The sequence below is a fragment of the Geotrypetes seraphini genome, chromosome 1 (genome assembly GCF_902459505.1).
Source record: "Geotrypetes seraphini chromosome 1, aGeoSer1.1, whole genome shotgun sequence".
NCBI lineage: Eukaryota > Metazoa > Chordata > Amphibia > Gymnophiona > Dermophiidae > Geotrypetes > Geotrypetes seraphini.
In genome coordinates, this window is record NC_047084.1 from 352,059,482 (window position 1) to 352,081,886 (window position 22,405).

The 22,405-nt window shown below is 43.1% G+C and overlaps 1 protein-coding gene across 12 annotated transcripts in view; it reads right to left on the reverse strand.

Annotated features, from left to right (window-relative positions):
- SEPTIN11 (septin 11) overlaps positions 1–22,405 on the reverse strand; it is a 211,221-nt gene that overhangs the window by 71,959 nt on the left and 116,857 nt on the right. For all 12 annotated transcript variants that reach the window (XR_004536452.1, XR_004536451.1, XR_004536449.1 and 9 more), the window contains exon 5: positions 4,729–4,890. Coding sequence is in view for 9 of the 12 variants with exons in the window: in XM_033914310.1 (XP_033770201.1) it covers positions 4,729–4,890 (162 nt within the window). In the remaining 3 variants the exon portion in view is untranslated. The remainder of the gene's footprint in view (positions 1–4,728; positions 4,891–22,405) is intronic.

The following is a 22,405-nucleotide window of genomic DNA, read 5'->3' on the forward strand; positions in this document are numbered from 1 at the left end:
ATTGAGGTAGGGAAGAGAAGGATGAGAGGCAGAAATGCTGGATATGGTGGTGGAGAGGGAACAGAGGAACAGATTAAAGGGGATGCGGCATAGTGCTGGAAAGGGATGATAGAAGAAGAAAAGGGCATAGGGCTGGTGGGCAGTGGTGAAAAATGCTGCACATGATCTGGGGAATGAGAACGGGAGAAATGTTGCCAAAAGGGGTGGAGGAGAAAGGAAGAAAAGTTGGACTCATGGAGGGACAGAGAGATGTTGGTTGGGGAAGAGAAGGAGGTACGGAGGAGAGAAAGCATGCAGGAGGCAGAAAGAAAGAAAGATTTGATGCACAGTCAGAAGGAAGAACAATCAGAGAGTCATGAAATCACCAGACAACAAAGGTAGGAAAAATGATTTTATTTTCAATTTAGTGATCGAAATATTTCAGTTTTGAGAATTTATATCTGCTGTCTATATTTTGCACTATATTTGTCTATTTTTCTTTAGTTGTTACATAGGTGACATTGCATATTTTAAAGTCATCTGCCTTGACCTCTTTGAAAACCCCCCAAATATAAATATTAACATTTTCTCTGCGTACAGTGTGCTTTGTGTTTTCATAATTTTGTGGTTACCATTATGTATTAATAAGATTATATTGTGTATATGAAAAATGGATGGAAGAAATTGCATTACAATTAGTACTATTATTATGGGGGTGGGGTCTGGGGAGTAGCTTCGGCAGGGGTACTCGGTTGATATTTGTTAGACTTAGGGGGTACTTGGCTTGAAGACATTGAGAAACACCGATAGAGTGTGTGTTGGGGGGGGGAGGAGGAAGGAGATATAAATAGGGGAAACCCCCTGGATACTTGTGAATTAGGACTCATGACAAGTTCTGATTATGGGTCCAATTTAACTGCAAGAGATAGGTCTATTCTGAGATCTGCTTGGTATTTCCTGGTGACCCAGTTTGGCCACTATACTTTTTTGAAGCTATGTTTAAATCCTACCCTGCCAACTTGTAAAGCACCCATATCTGTTGTCATTCCCTCTTACTAGCCTACCCCCTCCACATCTTAAGTCCCTTGTAATTCCCACCCTAAGTATCATGTATAAATTCACTTTTGTCCTCTATTGTCTATCACAATTAGATTGTAAGCTCTTTTGAGCAGGGACCATTTCTTGCATGTTTAATATACAGTGCTGCATGTGTCTGGTAGAGCTTTAGAAAAAAAAAAAAAAAGTAGTAGTAGTAGTAATAGTAGTAGTAGTAAGAAGACACCTATTTCCTCCTAATGTGGAACCCTGTATCAGAGGGTCCTCTTTCCCTCAGGCATCACTTTGTACTTGCTTGAATTAAAGGTCATCTGACATGTTGATGCCCAGTTTCCCAAGATCCTCTTGCAATTTTTCATAATCCTCTTGCGATTTAACTATGTCATCAGCATCAAGTTCAGCAAGATAAGGAACAGACTCCACCCCCATAATAGTACTAATTGTAACACCATTTTTTCCATTCATTTTTTATACACACACAATATAATCATATTAACAACACATAATGGTTAAAATTAAAATACACAAAGCACACTGTATACTTTTCAAATTTCAAATTTCAATCCTACCAGAAAACAAATAACCCCATTCAAATGCAGGACAAAAACTAAAAGTACTAATATTTACAAACAAACCCTAAGATGCAAGACTGCAAACAGTACAACCCCAGAGGAAAAGAAACAAATGCATTTCTTCCTGAACAAACAGCAGATGTAAATTAATCACTAAATAAAAAAAATAAACGCATTCCCCCTACCATTGTTGGCTCTCTCCCTCCATGCTGAGCCTTGCCTTCTGGCCTGTCCCCCGGTGTTATCTTCGGGCCGGTCCATGGTGTGATCAACACGGCGTCTTCGGGCCAGCTTCCTGAGTGCTGCATTGCACAAAGCTATGGGCAGCATCCCGCGCCTCATCTGGAAGCCTTCCCTCTGACACTGAAACGTCAGAGAGAAGGCTTCCAGTTCAGGCGCAGGCTGCGCATAGGAGCCTTTTCCCATGGCTTTGTGTACTGCAGCACTCAGGGAGCTGGCTCGAAGACCCCGCGTTGATCGCATTGTGGACCGGCAGCTGAAGAACACTGTGTTAGAAGATTGAATCGAGCATGTAAATGGTAAAATCAGATTAGCTTATCAGGATGTTAAGAGATTGAGGTAATCTCGACTGGGAGTACTTAAAGATGCCAATGGAATGATACTGAAAGATCCAGAATATATTAAAAAGAGATGGAAACAATATATGGAAAATTTATACAAGGAAAGCAATGTGGGAAACTGAAATGGACACCGACACTGAAGAAGAACCAGATACTGTACTTTAAAAGAAGGGGTTAAAGTAGCAATTGAAGCTTTATCAAAAGTCACCTGGCATTGACGATATTCCAATTGAATTAATTAAAGGCTCAGAAGGTGCTATTTTGGCTCTCACTCAACTGTTAAAAGATTTGGAAGGCAAAACTTTGGCCAACTGATTAGAGATCACGTTTTATACCTAGACGGAAGGAAGGCAATACAAAAAATTGTAACAACTATAGGATTATCGCATTACTTTCGCACGCCAGCAAAATATTGCTGAAAATAATACAATGAAGGTTACAATCATATGTTGAGCAAGAACTACCTGAAGTTCAGGCTGCTTTCAGAAAAGGTTGAGGAACTAGAGACATTATTTGCCATTGTTAGATGGATATTGGAGAAGAGTAAAGAATATCAAAAGCCTGTATACTTTTGCTTCATTGATTTTAGCAATGCTTTAGACTGTGTGGATCATGATAAACTATGGAGAACTCTAGTGTGAATGAGAATACTAAAACATACAATTCAGTTGATAAAGAGCCTCTATGAAAATCAAGAAGCTGAATATGGCAACACTCATTGGCTCCCTATAAAACGTGGTGTAAGGCAAGGATGCATTTTGTCACCCTATTCGTTTAATCTTTACGACAAAGCTATTTTCAGAAAAGCAAATTTGGAAGAACAGAGCGTTGGTTTTAAAGTAGGTGGTTGAAATAGAAACAACCTGCATTATGCAGAAGACACAATGCTCATTGCCAGTAGTACAGACATCATGTTGTATCTGCTGAGAAAAGTTAAAGCCAAAAGTCATAACATGGGATTAGAATTGAATATAAACAAAGCAAAGATTGGAAAATGATGAGCTCGAAGGCGACAGAATAGAAATTGTAAAGAGCCTTAATCTTTTGGGCTCTTTGGTAAACAAGGAAACAACTAGCAGTGAAGAAATACTCCACAGAATAGCAATTGGTTACTCTATAATGAAGATTCTTGAGAAGGTATTTAAAGGCAAAGAAAATAATGTTAAAATGAAAATCAGACTGGTCATTTTCTCAATGGTCAATTACGGATGTGAAAGTTGGACATTACAGAAACATGGAAAAAAGATTGGCTCATTTGAACTCTGATGCTGGAGAAGGATTCTATGCATGCCATGGACTGCCAGGAGAACTAACAAATTGATTTTGGAAGCGATCAGACCAGATATTTCACTCGAAGCCCACATGAGGAAGTCATGACTGCCTTATTTTGGTCACACTGTTAGAATGAGATTACTGGAAAACATTATGTTTGGGAAAATTGAAGGAACTAGGCGAAGAGGGCAACTTTGCAACTAGTTGGCTGGATACACTAACAATTACAATGGGGATGACACTGGAGGATCTCATTAGACTAGCATTTGACCAACTTCTTTTTGGATCTTTAACTCATCAAGTCACTAGGACTCAAACCTGAGTCGATGGCACCCAACACCCCCCCCCCCAATCATAACAGATCAACTCAAGAGAATACTAGAGCTACACACACATGAAAAATACAATCTCATTTCTGGACATGGTCATGGCCATGTTAGTTCAGCTAAACATGAACTTTTTTCTTGCCACTTCCAATACTATACCTGCTATGTGCAATACATTCATAGCTTCCTAAATTCCACAGCACTTGGTGCTATGAATAGTGCCTGGAATAATAAGCACCTTTACAGCCCTACCTCCCTTTCTAATCCCCAGACGTCTTTCCCTTTGTTCCCTCAAACTGGATGGTAAGAAATTGGCACTTTTGTCTGGCCTTTAATTTGCTTCTGGTCCAGCTTTATATTTCAGCCATTTTATCTATCTCAAAGGAGTTTTGCACCTTGTGAAATTCCCTGTTGCCCACCCCTTACATAAAAACATAATAAGCATACTGTGTCAGACCAATGGTCCATGTAGCCCAGTATTCTGTTTTCAATAATGGCCAGTCCAGGTCACAACTACTTGGCTGGAGCCCAAATAGTAGTAACATTCCATGCTACTGATCCCAGAGTAGGCAATGGCTTCCTCAATGCCTGTTACCTTGTTATGGTCTTGACTCCTGATTATTTATACTAATTTGAACGTATCATAATATGAACAGGATTGCGAGAGGCATCAAATTTTGGAAGACTAAGCGAGTACATATTATACCGGCCCTTTATGACCCTGGGCAAGTCACTTAATCCTCTACTGCCCCAGGTATGAAACAGATTGTAAGCCTATTAGAGACAGAGAAAATACCTAAATATAAAAACATAAACTACTTTGGTTGTACTACAGAAAGATGGTATATCAAATCCAACAAGAGCCCTTAAATGCCCCCCCCCCCCACTTAGATATTTCTGAAGAAATCTCCAAACACCCTGCTTCAAGCATTTAAGACTTACACTCATTGCAGCATTGATCTCTGCCACGGTTTCCTCATCTGTGGGGAACTGGTATATCTGAACACCATTGCTGACCAGCTCACTCATGATTTTACTTTTGAATTTATGCAGTTCATTCTTGGCTATTGTGTCTGCCTTTGCTATGATGGGGATAATATTCACCTATGGAAAGGGAAAAAGAAAACCCCTTACTTAAAGCCATCTTTTTTTTTTTTGCCTCTTGAGAATTCGTAACAGTGGTGTACATTCACATTTTTAAAGTTGTATTTGCATCGATTTAAATAGACAGATTATCAAACAATTTTCTGTGTAAAAAACACTTTGCCTTCATATTTCTATAAGCATGTTACAGCACTGAAAAAAATAAAACAAAGACATCATATCTGTTAATGAGAGTCATTTCCTCTCGATAAAATCCCAGTCTGCAAAGTCTGCTATTCATTTTTAACTCCATATAAGGTTAGGCAGGAAATTCTATAGTTTCATCAAGAATGACCAGTTCCGATATAGAAAGCTTCCATCTGGGCAAGCACAATGCCGACAGCTTACAGAAATACCAAAAAGTATCAGAAAATTAGTTCTGGCATGGTTTATAGAGAGACATAGAAATATGATGGTAGATAAAGGTCAAATGGACAAATCCAGTCTGCTAGTCTGTATTTGTGAACATTTCCACTCACTTGTAACAAGAATACATACTATATATCTACGTCAACAGGAACCACAACTTGGCCAACTCAAAACAGCCAGAATGTTAATACCCTCTGTGAATGTATAATGCCAACGGATCTCAGTCAGTTGCATTAACTGTAGACTTTTCCTTTGGCTGTACTGCTACAGGTTCCTTCCGATATGCCTAAAGAAACGTTCTCCGCTAGAGCCAGCTGGCACTGAACACTAGTGAAAGAGACTTTTTTTGTCTAAAAGTTATTTTCTCCTTTTAGGGTTGTATGCAGACAAGCAGCTTCTTAAGTTACGCTAGCCAACTGTCACTTGGAATGCATATAAATCCCCAGATTCTGTATGGGTTGCTCAAATTTGGATGAAGATCCCAGATCTGCATGAAAACTAATCATTCAATTGGTAGTAATTATGAATGGCACACAGATCTGCCCTATTCTATATCATCAGCATGCACACCTAAATATAATCAGTGGTGCAGTATGGGGGGAGGGGGACCACCCTGGGTACCAGCATCTCTCCGCCCCCCTCCACACCAGGCTCATGCCCTCCCTTCCATCCCCAGTATCTCTTTAAATCTTCACTAGCATGATCAACTTCTTTGACCTGCTGCTCATGCCGGTCTGGCTCCCCTCTGAAATCACTTCCTGGTCAGAGGGCTAGGAAGTGACATCAGAGGGAAAGTCAACACCAGCAACAGGCCGGAGAAGTTGCTTGTAATTGTGAGGATTTAAATAAGTAAGGGGGGAGGGAGGATGCAAATGTTGCATGGGGGTGGGGAAGGAGTGGGGGTGCGCCACTGCCCCAGGCACCTCCTTCCCTTGCTACACCACTGATAGTGCAACAGATAATCCAAGATGGAAGACAAGGAGGTAGATTGAGGCTCCTTGTGATGAGTGGTGCACCAAGCAAAAAATCTAGTTCATTTCTGGTTGTAGCATTGTCTAGTGGTAGGCTTCCTAGAAGCCTCTAAAATGTCCTGAACAGATTGGGAAAACTGTAAAGTAGCATTCAGGTTGAGAGGTACCAAGTAGAGACTGCAGGTTAGGATGCAGTAGAAATCTTTGACTCTGTGTAAGCAGAGAGGAAAGACTGGTAGAAGGAATGGCTCCCTGCTGCTGAGTTGAAGTAGAAGGGAGAACCACGGTTGTCTGGGCCATCGAGTTGCTATCAGAATCATGGTGGTATGTTAGCTCTTGATTTTGACAAGAGGGAATAGAGGGAACGCATACAGAAACTTATCCGTCCATTCCAGAAGAAAAGCATCTGCCTCTAGTTGGTGAGGAGAGTATATCCTTGAGCAGAACTGAGGCAATTTGTTGTTGTGGGGAGACGCAAAGAGGTCTATCTGAGGAGTCTCCCCACTGAGAGAAGATGTTATGAAGAGGCGATTAATTGAGTATCCATTCGTGAGGTTAGAGAAGGCAACTCAATTTGTCCGCCAGGCAGTTTTGCTTCCCTTGAATGTAGACAGCTTTCAGGAAGATGTTGTGAGAGATAGCCCAAGTACAAAGCTTCAGAGCTTCCTGGCAAAGAGGGAGAGATCCTGTTCCTCCCTGCTTGTTGACATAGTACATAGCGACTTGATTGTCCGTTCGAATGAGGACTACTGTGTCGTGAAGAAGATGCTGAAAAGCCTTGAGAGCTTTGAAGATCGCTCCGAGTTCCAACAGATTGATGTAACACATGCGATCCATGCTGAACCAAAGGCCTTGAGTACGGAGACCATCGCAATATGCCCCCCCCCCAAACGTAGGTCGAAGAATCTGTCGTGAGGACCTTCTGATGAGGGGGCTTTTGAAACAGCAAGCCACTGGAGAGATTGGAAGAGAGCATCCACCAGTGGAGAGATTGCTTGAACAAGGGAGTTATTTTGATTTGACGAGAAAGAGGGTCGAAAGCCTGATTCCACTGAGATGCCAGGGTCCACTGAGGAACCCTGAGGTGAAGTCTGGCAAAAGGAGTCGCGTGAACTGCAGAGGCCATGTGACCCAAAAGAACCATCATGTGCCTTGCCAAAACTGAATTGAGGGAAGACACTTTGTTGCATAGCTGAAGAAGAACATCCAGACATTGTTGAGGAAGGAATGCTCAGAGGGCTGGAGCTAGGATTTGGGGAAAGTTGATTTCGAACTCCAAACTTTGTAGGAACCAGGTAGTCCATTGGGTTGCTATAATAACCCCTTGAGATGTTGAATCTTTGATGAGCCAGTCGTTCAGGTACGGGAACACCTGAAGACCATGGTTCTGCAGAGCTGCTGCAACTACAACTAGGCATTTAGTGAACACTTTTGGAGATGATGCAAGACCGAAGGACAGCACTCTGTACTGGAAATGCAGATTCCCCACCCAAAATATGAGGTACTGAATGGGAATGTGAGTGTAAGCCTCTTTGAGATCTAGAGAACATAACCAATTGTTCTGATCTAGAAGGGGATATAAGGATGCCAGGGACAACATGCAAAATTTTTCTTTGACTAAAAATTTGTTGAGGGTCCTGAGATCCAATATAGGCCGCAGATCGCCTGTCTTCTTCGGAACAAGGAAGAAACTGGCATAAACCCCCCTGCTCTGCTGTTCCAAAGGAACCTCCTCGATGGCACGGAGAGGAAGCAGAACTTGAGTTTCCTGAAGAAGAAAGGTGGTCTGGGATGGATTGGAAAGACACTCTCTTGGAGGAAGCTCTGGTGGAATCTGAGTGAAATGAAGAGCATATCCTTCCCTGAAAATTGACAGCACCCAGAGGTCTGATGTAATGGTCTCCCATCGATGGTAAAAAAATAAAAAAATAAAAAATGGAGATGACCTCCTATGGGAAGGGGAGAAGACAGAGGCAGAACGATGGAGGTTATGCTCTATTTGAAACAGTCAAAAAGGCTGAGAAGCCTTGGGTGCAGCAGAAGGCTGAGGTTTCTGTTGCTTCTGCTGCTGTTTTTGTGGTTTCTTAGGAGGTGCTCGATTGTAAGGAGCTGCTCTCGGAGGATAACGCTGCTGATAGTATGGAAGAGGTCGAGAAGGCTTGGAAGGAGCTGGCTTAGGTTTTGGTCCGACTATGGAAGCAAACGATTTCTCATTCTCAGACAACTTCTTAGTAGCTGCCGCAATGGATTCATCAAAGAGGTCATTTCCCTCACAAGGGATATTGGCCAGACAATCCTGAATGTTGGGGTCCATGTCAATAGTGCGAAGCCAGGCAAACCTATGTATTGCTATTGAGAAAGCAGTGACCCTCAAGGAAACCTCAAAGGCATCATAAGATGATTGGAGAAGGTGTAACCTGAGTTGGGCCAGTGAAGCAATGACTTGCTGGAACTCCAAATGCCTGTACTGAGAAAGATCTTTAGCAAAACCAGGCAGTATGTCAATAAAATATTTGACATAGGTAGTAAAGATGAAATTATAATTCAAAACTCTGGATGCCATCATAGAATTTTGATATAGGCGATGGCCAAACTTATTCATGGTCCTGCCTTCTCTTCCAGGAGGAACGGTAGCATAAACCCTGGAAGGATTCCACAAGAAGGGACTGATGAGAAAGTTGAGTGTTCTTGAAGCCCTTGCAATGTACAGTTTTATACCTCGATTCCAGCTTGCCTGGAACAGCAGGAATGGAATAAGGAGTTTCCAGGTTCCGTTTGAAAGTCTGGGAAAGAAGCCTGTTGAGAAGGAGTTTGAGAGACTCCGCAGGAGGTCGAGGCAAACCCATTTCTTCTAAATACTCCTTAGAGTACTTAGAACCAGAGTCCAATTTGAGATTGAGGTCCTCAGCCATCTAACGGAGGAAGGAGGAAAAGGATAATTGATCTGCCAGAGGATGGCCTCGAAAGGGACTCGATGACCTCGAGACACCTCAAGTACAGAACGAAGGTGAAGCCTCTCTGGAGTATTGATATCAAAGCGAATAAGCAGGCATGGACGAGTCACTGAGAGAAGCAGAACCCGCAGGTTTTGCTAACGATGTCCTCGATTGAGGAGTTGGAGGTCTCGAAGAGCTGGTATGCCTGGATGAGCGAGGCTCATGTCTTGAAGAGGACCTGTGCCTCGATGAGTGCCTCGACCAGCGATGGAAGTGATGCCTGGAAGCAGGTCATGCTCGAGATCAAGACTTCACCCTGTGCCTCGAAAAGAGCAATACCTTATGTGAGAATGAAGGGCTGGAAGCTGTAGAGCGAAGACAAGACACCATAGAAGACTCAGTTGTTTGGATCGAGGTATCTCGAAGCACTCCCAAAGATTTGGCTCCTTGTATGGAGTGTGAAGAATCCAGACCTGACACTCGCAAAGATTCGACTCCTTGCATAGAGTATGTAGATTCAGCTCGAGGCACAGGCAAGGACCCAACTCCTTGTGAGACTGCTGAGTGCCCAGGCTGAACTGCAGGAGGCAAAGTCGAGACATGAAAATGTTTGGCAAGTAATTTACCAAACTCCTGCTCTAAAACGGTCTGGATGGTAGCCTGCAATTGTGTATCCGAGTCTTTAACTGGAACACTTGCTCAGGCTAAAGGCTCAGAGGACGAAGAGGAAGACGTATGCTTCGCCTTGGAGGGATGCTTCTTGGGCAGCTTAAGAACTACCGCTGGAAGTGTCTGCTGAGGTATCTGACCTGAGGGAAGCCCAGGAGTAGACTCCGCTGATGTCAATGAAGACAAGGACTTTCCACATGAGGAAGGCTTGATGAGAGTCGAAGCGGAAGTCAAGGTGGAAAGTTTGACCAAGTCAGAAGCAGAGGTCGAGACCGAGGTGGGGGATTCCATTCCAAAAATCTTCCCCACTTGAATTTGATGGTGTTTAAGGGCTCAAGGTTGAAGGGTAGCACAGCTAACGCACGACTCCGGGTAATGGTCAGGCCCCAAACACTGAAGGCACCACCGATGTGGGTCAGTGAGGGAGATCACACACTGGCACTGGCTACACTGCTTGAAGCCCGTGACTGGCCGGGACATAGAAGGAAAAATAGCTGCAGTGAAATTGAAGCCCGCAGGCTGAGGGCGCATGGCAGGCCCTGCCGACACTCGACAAAAAAAACCAAAACAAAAAACAACCCACGAAGGATTGTCTTTTTTTTTATACACAAAAGAAAGAAATAGCACAGTGACACGATAATAAAGAAATAAAACATGAGCCTGGTGAGAGAAGGCACGAAGTCAAACTAAGTTCAGCGCAGAGCATCAAAGACAGACTTCTCGGCTCCGTGGAAAACTGAGAACTGAGGAGACGCGCCCTACGCTGGGAGGGAAGGCAATCGCGAAACTTCTAGGGTTTCTACAAGCAAGTCTGCTTGTAAGGCTGTCCGCATCCGGGCTCCGTGGATGACGTCACCCATATGTGAGAATAGGCTGCCTGCTTGTCCTGGGATAATACTTATTACCCCTCGTGATTGCGCGGTCCAGCAGCCCCCTCCCTCCTTCCTCTCGATCGCTCCAGTCCTGGCATCTCCCTCCCCTCCCCTGTGCTGGTGATTTTAATTTTTCAGTCTCCGAGCGGCACAAGCCTTTAAACAAGTTGGGAGCAGCTGCCTGAAACTACTCCTCTGACACAACCGGAAACTGGAAGTTGCGTCTGAGAAGTTTCAGTGCAGTCGCACATGACTTGAGAAAATGCTCAGGCCACTCAGACAGAAAAATGAAAAATCGCCAGCGAAGATGAGGGGAAGGGAGGGAGATGCCCGGACTGCACAAAGGGCGCTGAAGGGAAGTGGAGAGTGAGGGGGAGGGGAAAAAGGAACAGATGCTGAAGGGAAATGGGTAGGAGAGAGAGGGGAGAAGATGCTGAAGGAAAGTGGGGAGGGGAGAGAGAGAGGAAGGAGGGGATAAAGAAAAAAAGGGCACATGCTGGATTGGGGAGACATACCAGATCTGAGGGGACAAAAGGAGGCAAGAGATGCTAAAAACCACCAGGGGGAGGGAAGGAAAGCTGGAAGGGAAGAAGACAGAGATGCCAGACTATAGGGGGGGGAGCAGAGTGAAGAAGATGGGTGCCAAACCAATTGGGGGGAGGGAGAGATGGAAGGAAGAGGCACAGTAATAGAGCAGATACCATATGAAAGAGGCAGAGAGAAGGCAGACAGTAGAGGGAAATAATAGAATGATGAGAAGATGAGGAAAGCAGAAACCAGACAAAGGTAGAAAATAAATTATATTTCTTTTCTTTTTTTTTGCTTTAGGATAAAGTAGTATATTAGTTGTGTTGATAAACATTTATAAACAAAGCCCTGCCAGCTGAAGATCTCTTCCTCTAGGTCAGAATCCAGAACTTTGATTTATAAAATGACAATTGTACAGTGTAAAAACTATTTGAGGCTTGTGCAGATGGGATCAGATGGTTTGTGGGGACAGGGTGGAGATGGGGACAAATTTTTTCCCCATGTCATTCTCTAATGAAAAGATCTGTGTAAAGAAGCTAGAGAGCTGTTCCCAAGCAAGGCTCTTTCAGATGTCATCCACATGTGAGCTTATAGGTTCAACCCTGCTACTATCCTACTTGTCCTTATGGAATTACAGTAATCCTGTCTGCTAATGAGAGGAGCTTGTAGAATGGTAAGGATGGCATCTTTAGATAACAGGGCACAAATGGTTTCAAGTTTGGTGAAGAGTGAAAAAGCAGGTCCTAATGATAGAAGCAATGTGATAATCAAGAGTTTGCAGTTCAGTTTAACTGCAAGAATTCCAAGTGTGTGAGTCAGTGTAATGGAATATCCTAGAACTGGAGAGAGATTTCAGGAGTGAAACTACCAATTAGCCACAAAGCCTCAATTTGTTATAGTTAAGGATCATGTGGTAGGCAGTCAACCAAGTAACCACCTTAACAAGGCTATCATTCAGAGTGGTAAGATGCTTATGTGAATCCCAAATCACTGTACATATATATTGCTGGCAAAAATAAATGGACTAAGACCAACAGATTGGATAAAGATGGCAAAAGGACTGAGGAATACATTAAATAAAACAGATGCCGGGACAGGACCCTGCAATATGTTTGCAGTTAGAGGATAAGAAGCAGAAAGTGTGACAACAGTTTTAACCCTAAAAGGAATGACCGGAATGAAGGGAGCTGAACCATGACAGTACATCCCAAGGTCAGACAGCCTTGATAGGAGTCGTCGATTCAGTACATTGAACACCACAAATAGGCTATGGGAAATAAGTATAGTGTATTTCCCAGCACCGAGTTGACATTTGACTTCTCCTAGTAAAGACAAAAGACACGATTCGGTACTGTGATGTTGGGAAGAAGAGAACTAGTCTTGGAAAGATGAGATTTTAATTGCAGCAGAATTGCTTACTCTTACCTTGGAAATAAAAGGCAACTTAGAAATAAAGCAGTATTTAGAAGGATTCACAGTATCAAGCTGAACATTTCCAGTAAAAGGTCGAATAATAACCTGTTTCCAGCAAAAGGGGAAGTGTCCTTCACTTAGGCTACCATTTACTAAGCGCAAGAGAGAATCAGAGTCCTAAGGAAGGATTTAAGTAAGGCAGAAAGCACGGGGTCCAACAAAGATGAGGAATAGGGAAGAAATAAAATTGCATGAGGTTCAGGCTGCACTGATGCCAGAGACCTGGGTGTGATTGTATGCGATGATCTTAAGATGGCCAGTTTGAAAAGGTGACTGCGAAAGCTAGAAAGATGCTAGGTTGCATAGGGAGAGGTATGGCCAGTAGGAAAAAGGAGGTATTGATGCCTCTGCAAAAGACTTTGGCGAGACCTCATTTAGAATATTGTGTACAATTCTAGAGACCTTACCTTCAAAAAGATATAAAAAGGATGGCGTCGGTCCAGAGCTTTTGTTCACATCCACGTGTTGATTTTTCCTCAATTTTATATCCTCCCTCCATAAATATACCTAATCTGGTCATTGTGAGGAGTCCTCAGCTGGGAGCCAAGCATCAGGATTCCTTCCAAAACTTTACAATTATGGGTCCAAATTAGGCCAGTAGATGTCATCTTTAAGCACTGACCACTGCCCCCTCCCAAATGGGGGCTATATCATGCTTCCACATCTCCCCAGAAGACCCAACACAGGGAGCATATCACATGACTGTGCAGAGAGTTACCACAGGGTCAGACCTCATTAATTTCTACTAAACTACACATTAGAGGATGTAAATTTAAAAGACATCATCAACATCTTTTCTCACATCAAGCAGCATTATGGGGCATAGATCTGGAACAACTGCTTATGCCTACTACTTATGGGGAATTTAGGAAACACCTAAAAACATATCTGTTCCTGAAGTATTTAGGTAACTTAGTTCACAACAACTGATCTCTAGAGCTGTAAACTTTGTTAATTCTGCTCAATCTGTAGCATCTTTTAATCATTGTAAACCTCATAGAACTTCACGGTCCTGCGGTGTATAAACTATTATTATTATTTAGAATACAAAAGACAACTCACAGTATCACATTTCAAACTTAAGGGCCTCCTGAAATGTTGAAGCCCAGTGTTGCGAAAATAGCAAAGCTTTTCAACAGATCTGGCCTTTATTTAATGATACAGAGCCCTCCTCAAATATTTATCCTAACATAGTGTCATGCAAATTGGACCAACTAATCAGCAGGTATGAATGAGCCACACAGATGCGATTCTGCGACTTCTAAATCAACTTGTCCATACTAATTCTCCCCTCAATAACGGTCCTCCCGACCTCTTACCCTTTTCCTCTCTCCCCCCTTAAGTCCGCATAGAACTCTTGGTTCTGTGATATATACAAATTGTTATTATTATCATATCGTAATTTTCGCTGTACTTTCAGAATTGCACATAGAACTCTTGGTTCTGTGACATATATAAATTGTTATTATTGTAATTTTCACTGTACTTTTTGAATTGCATGGCCTTCTCCTAACAGGCCCACTTGGAAATTTCTTCCAATCTTTATACCTTATACCAGGGCTGCCCAGGTCCGGTCCTCGAGATCTACTGGCGGGCCAGGTTTTCAGGATGTCTACGGTGAAAATGCATGAGAGAGATTTGCCTGCACTGCCTTCTTGGTATGCAGATCTCTCTCAGGAAGGTTCATTGTGGATGTCCTGGGGGCCTGGCCTGCCAGTGGATCTCGAGGACCGGACTTGGGCAGTCCTACCTTATACTCTCGCTCAGCAAATTGTATATCTATAATTCTGCTTCCTAAATGTTTCTGCACTCTGTATTTCCTCTGACTATCTGTATATTGTAACTCGCTGAATGTCCAGCTCTCTTGATTGTAAACCGCCTAGAAGTCGCAAGATTGTGGCGGTATAGAAGAATAAAGTTATTATTATTATTAATAAGACAACCCATCTGATAGGAATGGCCTAGTGGTTAGAGCTACAGCCTCCACACCCTGAGGTTGTGTGTTCAAGCCCTGCACTGCTCCTTGTGACCCTTGGCAAGTCACTCATTCCTCCATTGCCCCAGGTACATTAGATAGTTTGTGAGCCCACTGGGACAGATAGGGACAGATGGCTGAGAATCTGAATGTAAACTGCTTAAAACAATTAATAGGTGGTATTTAAATAAATACATTTTGGAAAAAATAGTCTTTACTGCTGTATAGCTCATGGTTTTCCAAGTTCCTTGACATCTGCACATTTCTGTGATATTTCCCATGACTTTCATACACACTGGAAAGTTTCCAGCTTACATACTGAAGGATGCACCAAAACACTGCAATAGCCCAGAGGCAATTAAAGAACATACCAAACTAAGGCACACTAAGGAATTTCAATGAAGCTTATGGGCCAATTCTCAACTACTCCATATTTCAAAGGAATTCTGCAGTTAAGCAGAATAAGAATTTTCAACTAGAGAAGAAAAAATGATCTCCAATGCAATAAATTTTAGAAACAGAAAAGAAGGACAGATGAAGGCCATACAGGTCTATCCAGTTTGCCTACCTGCTCTAGTTTTTTAATTTCTTCTAATGGATTCTTTTAACCAGCCATGCAATTATCTTTAATATTTTGAAAGTTGGCTGCAATAGACTTTGGGATCTTGCCAGATAGCACAGTTACTTACCGTAACAGGTGTTATCCAGGGACAGCAGGCAGATATTCTTTTTTTTTTAAGTTCAATAAAGTTTTATTGTATTTAGCAATGAAAAATAGAACAGAAAACATATCAACAGTATCAAATACAGAAATGAGAACCAATGTCTGTATATGAGCAGTAATATAGGAAAATCAGATCAAATCAGGAGTATCAGCATGCACTGGGAGCATAAGCAACATTATAGAAGATCAAATACATAAAATGAAGAACAAAAGCACAAGTGAAATAGTAATAAAGTAATAAAGATCTATCCACAATGAGAGTAAGCCAGCACGAATGACAAAAAATGAATATTTCAATCATGTTATGAGCAGTATTGCAATACAGGGTCCCAAATATCGTGGAAGTGAGATAGAGAACCCACTTTCTTTGCATAAAGAAGTTCATATTTAATAATAAGAGACAGATTAGACCACCAAGCAGCATGTGAGACATTAGATAAAGTTTTCCAATTGGAGAAGATGACTAACAGCCAACAATAGTAGTGCTCTCAGTAGCATGGCCTCAGAGTTAGACATCTGAATCTGTAGCGCAGGTGCTCCTACTATTATCACTGAATAGGAAATATGTTCCTTAATATGTATTATCCCACATATGTCCGTCCAGACCATTTTCCAGAAATTACCCAGCATTTGACAATCAAAAAGCATATGTTGAAGTGTACCATCATGCAATGAACAAGACCAGCATAGCTTGGACAAAGATATGTTCATTTTTGCCAGTCTGCAGGGAGTCCAAAACGCTCTATGTAATAGAAAGAAAGCTGATTGTAAAATGGAGGCAGAATGGAGAACTCTACCGACAGAGAGGCATATCTCAGACCATGTCTCCACTTCCATTGTTAAGTTGAGTTCTTTATGCCAAATTTCACTAATGTTTAAGTCCCATGAAAACTTATAGCTCTTTATGAGTTTATACCATTTAGAAGCCGTCTTAGAGGCACAGGCAAGTGTGGTACAACAGGTAAGAAATGTGGGTGTATCAGTGGTGTATGTATTCGACTTGAGTTCCTTTTTGATGCAGTGAGTCAATTGTAACCATCTGAAAAATTGGGAAGGAGGTAAGTTATATAATCGACATATGGATGCAAAGGGGAACCAGGAGATACCATCATATACTTGCGACACTGACCATATACCAAGGGCTTGCCAGGATTTCCAGGAGATCATTTTGTTCTGTATCAGGAAATTTGGATTATTCCATAACGGAGCAGAAAGTGTAAGAGACCAGGGCACTTTAGATAATTTATCAAATTCCCTAATTGCATGTAAGGAGGACATTACAACCGGGTTCTTAATAATATCCTGTATTCCCTGCTTTGCAGGCGTATGTTTCAGAGGTAGAGAAGTGGTATCCATCTCCAAGGACAACCAGGGAGGACTATGTATAGGCAATGTTAAGTTGAACCAATGAGCACATTGTCGAAGTAGGAAAGCTAAATGGTAGTCCTGTATACTAGGGAAATTTACCCCTCCTTCCGATTTGGGACATTTAAGTTTCTGTAAGCTAATCCTGGGAGTTTTACCATTCCAGAGAAAGGAGACTAGGATATTTTCTAGTTTTTTATAGTCAGAGGACTGCAATACGCATGGGAGCATACTTAAGGTGTAATTTATGACCGGTACCATCATCATTCTAATAGTGTCCAACCTACCCCACCAAGATAGTTTAAGAGGTGACCAATTCGTAGAAAGACGTTTAAGTTTAGTAAGGAGAAATTCTAAGTTATAAGTAATGGTATCATCAACAGTAGGTCCAAAATATACCCCCAAATACTTGATCTTATTAGAGGACCATAAAAAACCATATTTTTCATTTCCGTACAATATTCAGGGCAATTAAGTGGCATAATTTCAGTTTTAGTCAAATTTAGTTTATAGCCAGATATAGTAGAGTATTGAGCTATCAAGTCAAGTATATGGGGGATAGAACCAGGGGTTGTATACAAAAGAACATCGTCGGCATAGGCTGAAAGCTTAATTTCAGTAGAACTTAAGCTAAGACCAACTATATTAGAGTTGACACGTATCGCCGTTAGAAAGGGTTCCAACGCAATGTTGAAAAGGAGCGGTGACAGGGGGCAACCCTGACGAGTACCTCTCTTAGGATGGAAGGGGGCAGAAAATAAATCATTGATATATAGACGTGTCGTAGGGGCCGTATACAATAACTTAATCATAGAAATAACGTATTCCGGGAAACCATACCAATGAAGTACCGTAAATATATATTCCCATTCTATGTGGTCAAATGCTTTTTCCGCGTCTAATCCCATGAGTAGTAAAGGGGTTTGTAAAGATCTGGATAATATCCGTCAACAATCTGGTGTTGTCACTGGAAAGCCAACCTGGCATGAAACCCGTTTGGTCAGGTGAGATGATTTGTTGCAAACTGGGAAGCAACCTAGTGGCTATAAGCTTTGCAAAGATTTTCGCATCGGTATTTATAAGAGATAGAGGTCTATAGTTAGTTACATCTAGAGGGGATTTGTCAGGTTTAGCCAACACTATGATTGTTGCTTCAGTGAAGGTTCCAGAGACATCACCAGACCGCAACAGAGCAGTAAAGAAATCAAACATATGAGGGAGAAGTTGAGGCAGAAAAGTTTGGTAGAACTCCGTCGTGAGACCATCCGGTCCCAGGGCCTTATTTTTTGCCAATTGACGAATGGATAAAGATATTTCATCCTTATGTAAAGGCCGAGCCAGATCATGCGCTTGAGATTCGTCAATAGAAGAAGAAGGAAGGGAATTCAGGAATGCAGAAGTGTAGGTGGGATCATCAAATTCTGAAGAGTATAGAGAGGAATAGAACCGATGAAATTGATTGAGTATATCACTGGAGTTAGTTAAAGTCATGCCGTTTTCGTTGGTCAAGGCGGGTATGTATGTTTTGGATGATTTACCTTTCAAGAATTGGGCTAAACTATGTCCACATCTATTATTTTCCATATAGTACGATGCATTTCTCAGTAAAATTGTGTGGGATGCCAATTTGCTGAGATGGGCATTATATTCTATTCTTAACGTACGTAGTTGAAGTAGACTTCTAAAATCAGAGGGGTGAGTGATATGATGTGACTCTAAAGTTTTAATCTTAAGCTCCAATTCCTTAGACAAAAGTAGAGATTGTCTTTTTAGATAAGCAGCCCGTGAGATCATTTCACCCCTAATATACGCCTTAAATGTATCCCACAGTAGCACCCAGGATATGGAGGGATCAGTATTAAAGGTGAAGAAGTCAGTTATAGCTGCAGAGACATAATCCACAAATTCCGGTTCTTGCAAAAGGGAATTATTAAGCCTCCATTAACAGTATGGCAGAGGATTTGAGATATTATGAAAGGATAGCAAAATAGTTGCATGGTCTGAGATAGCTATTTCTTTAATATCTGTTGAAGCCAAATAAGTAGCTAGTGATGAGCTAATCAGGAAATAATCTATACGGGAGTATGTGGAATGTGGAGGAGAGTAGTAGGTGAAAGATTTTTCTGTAGAATGGGACAGTCTCCAAGGGTCAATTAGGTCGAAATGGGTAATAAGGTCTTGGAGCTTAAACCATGATCTAGATTTCTTATATGTTGCATGAGAGTGTCGATCCTTGGAGGGATCAAGGACCAAATTAAAGTCACCCCCTATGATGTAAGATGATCCATTTGCTGAGGATAACAAGTCTAATAACGTATCAAAGTAATTTGGTACATCAGCATTTGGGGCGTAAATGTTTAAGCAGGTGATGGGTTTACCATTAACTTCTAAGGAGATCATAGCCCACCTGCCATGAAGATCAGAGCTATGCGCAAGAATTTTAATATCCCGTCTAGATTTTATAATTATCATAACCCCATTCTTTTTATCTACGGCTGGGGAAAATACAGTAGGGAAAGCCCATGAAAAATGAATCTTAGCCGAATCCTTTGGGGAAAGATGAGTTTCCTGGATGAAAGTCACATCGGTTTGAAGTCTAAAAATATAGTCTTTGATTTTTTGAAGTTTAACAGGGTTATTAAGTCCCTTAACATTAAGGGAGCTGAAAGTCAATGTCATATCATCAGATACAATTCAGCCAAATAACAGGAACAATAATATATATATAGCAGTATTATAGCATGTTTCAGTACCTCTTTATAGTAAGTCACGGGGGTATAATGAGCAGAGTGAGTATGTGGTATGAATTAAATCTCAGTATATTTCGGATAGATTCTGTAGAGGATAGTATAGTAATACCCAAAATAGCAGTGGACTTGAGATACAAGTTTAGTGCATAATACTTCAAGAGCAAAAGAAAGTGAAGTGGATCCAAAATCACTTGTGTATGTTCTTCAAAGGGTATCGTATTTTTATGAGAGGTGTAAGAATGCGGTGATGTAGCGTAGCTTGACAGTGCTAGAGTTATCAATAGAGTATAATAGAGCCGCTGGGATATAGAGGAGGTCAAAGGTGTAGAAAGATCCAATTTAGAAATAAAAATAACAAAAGACAGACATGCAGGCAGATATTCTTAACGCATGGGTGACGTCACCGACGGAGCCCCGGTACGGACCTTTTTAACTAGAAAGTTCTAGTTGGCCGCACCGCGCATGCGCGAGTGCCTTCCCGCCCGACGGAGGAGAGCGTGGGCCCCAGTTAAGATAAGCCAGCTAAGAAGCCAACCCGGGGAGGAGGGTGGGACGTAAGAATATCTGCCTGCTGTCCCTGGATAACACCTGTTACGGTAAGTAACTGTGCTTTATCCCAGGACAAGCAGGCAGCATATTCTTAACGCATGGGTGACCTCCAAGCTAACAGAGAGGGAGGAGGGATGGTTGGCCATTAGGAAAATAAATTTTGTAACACAGATTGGCCGAAGTGTCCATCCCGTCTGGAGAAGGCATCCAGACAGTAGTGAGTAGTGAACGTGTGAACTGAGGACCAAGTGGCAGCCTTGCAGATTTCCTCGATGGGCGTGGAACGGAGGAAAGCCACAAAAGCAGCCATAGCTCTGACCCTGTGGGCCGTGACAGCACCTTCCAGTGAGAGACCGGCCCGAGCATAACGGAACGCAATACAGGCAGCAAGCCAGTTGGAAAGCGTCCGTTTAGAGACAGGACGACCTAGACGGTTAGGATCGAAGGTCAGAAAAAGCTGAGGGGACGAGCGGTGAGCCCTGGTACGGTCAAGGTAGTATGCAAGGGCACGCTTACAATCCAGCGTGTGCAACGCCTGTTCCCCAGGATGAGAATGGGGTTTAGGGAAAAAGACAGGCAACACAATGGACTGGTTGAGGTGAAAAGCCGAGACCACCTTGGGAAGGAATTTAGGATGGGTACGCAGAACCACCTTGTCATGGTGAAAAACAGTGAACGGTGGATCGGCGACCAGTGCATGCATCTCACTAACCCTCCTGGCAGAGGTGATGGCAATGAGGAAAAGCACCTTCCATGTTAGAAGTTTGAGCGAAGTTGTGGCAAGAGGCTCAAAAGGGGGTTTCATGAGGGCTGATAAAAACCACATTCAGGTCCCAGACGACAGGAGGAGGCTTCAGAGGCGGTTTGACATTGAAGAGGCCTCTCATGAACCGGGAAACCAGTGGATGAGCTGTGAGAGGTTTTCCGAGGATAGGCTCATGAAGCACAGTGATGGCACTGAGGTGGACTCTGATTGAGGTAGACTTGAGGCCAGCATCGGACAGAGAGAGCAAATAGTCCAGTACAGTTTCCACCGCTAATGAGGTGGGATCGTGATGATGCAGTAGACACCAAGAGGAGAACCTGGTCCACTTCTGATGGTAACATTGGAGGGTGGCCGGTTTCCTGGAGGCATCCAAAATGCGACGGACAGGCTGAGACAGATTCTCTGGAGAGGTCAGCCCGAGAGAAACCAAGCTGTCAGGTGGAGTGAAGACAGATTGGGATGCAGTAGAGACTGACGTTGCTGCATAAGTAGAGTAGGAAACACAGGAAGAGGAATGGGCTCCCTGGAGCTGAGCTGAAGCAGGAGGGAGAACCAGTGTTGGCGAGGCCACCGAGGAGCGATGAGAATCATGGTGGCCCTGTCCCTGCGGAGTTTGGATAACGTCCGCAACATCAGAGGTAGTGGAGGAAAGGCATAGAGGAACCGATCCGTCCAGTCGAGCAGGAATGCATCTGGGGTCAGACGATGAGGAGAGAAGAGTCTGGAACAGAACTGGGGCAGCTGATGGTTGTGAGGTGCTGCAAAGAGGTCCACCTGCGGAGTGCCCCAGCGAGCAAAGATGGAGTGGAGTGTGGAAGGGTCCAGAGTCCACTCGTGAGGTTGAAGGATGCGGCTGAGATTGTCGGCCAGGGAGTTCTGTTCGCCCTGGATATAGACAGCCTTGAGGAAGAGATTGTGGGCCGTGGCCCAGGTCCAGATGCTGAGAGCCTCCTGACAAAGGAGGCGAGATCCGGTGCCGCCTTGCTTGTTTATGTAGTACATGGCGACTTGATTGTCTGTGCACAGGAGAAGAACCTGAGGGCAGAGAAGGTGCTGGAAGGCCTTGAGAGCATAGAACATGGCTCTGAGCTCCAGGAAATTGATGTGATGTTGACGCTCCTGCGGGGTCCAGAGTCCCTGGGTGCGTAGATCTCCCAGGTGAGCTCCCCATGCATAGGGGGAGGCATCCGTGGTTATGATCATGGAGTGAGGGGGTAGATGAAAGAGTAGACCCCTGGAAAGATTTGAGGAGTTCAACCACCATTGAAGAGATTGCTGAAGAGACGATGTCACAGATATGGGATGAGAAAGAAGATCCGTGGTCTGTGACCATTGGTTGGCAAGAGTCCATTGAGGTGTCCTGAGGTGGAGTCGCGCCAGAGGAAGCACATGGACCGTCGAGGCCATGTGGCCCAGGAGGACCATCATCTGTCGGGCAGGAATGGAGTGATGAAAGAGCACCTGACGACAGAGGTGGAGCAGGGTCCGTTGACGGTTGGAGGGGAGAAACGCCCTCATTAGTGTGGTGT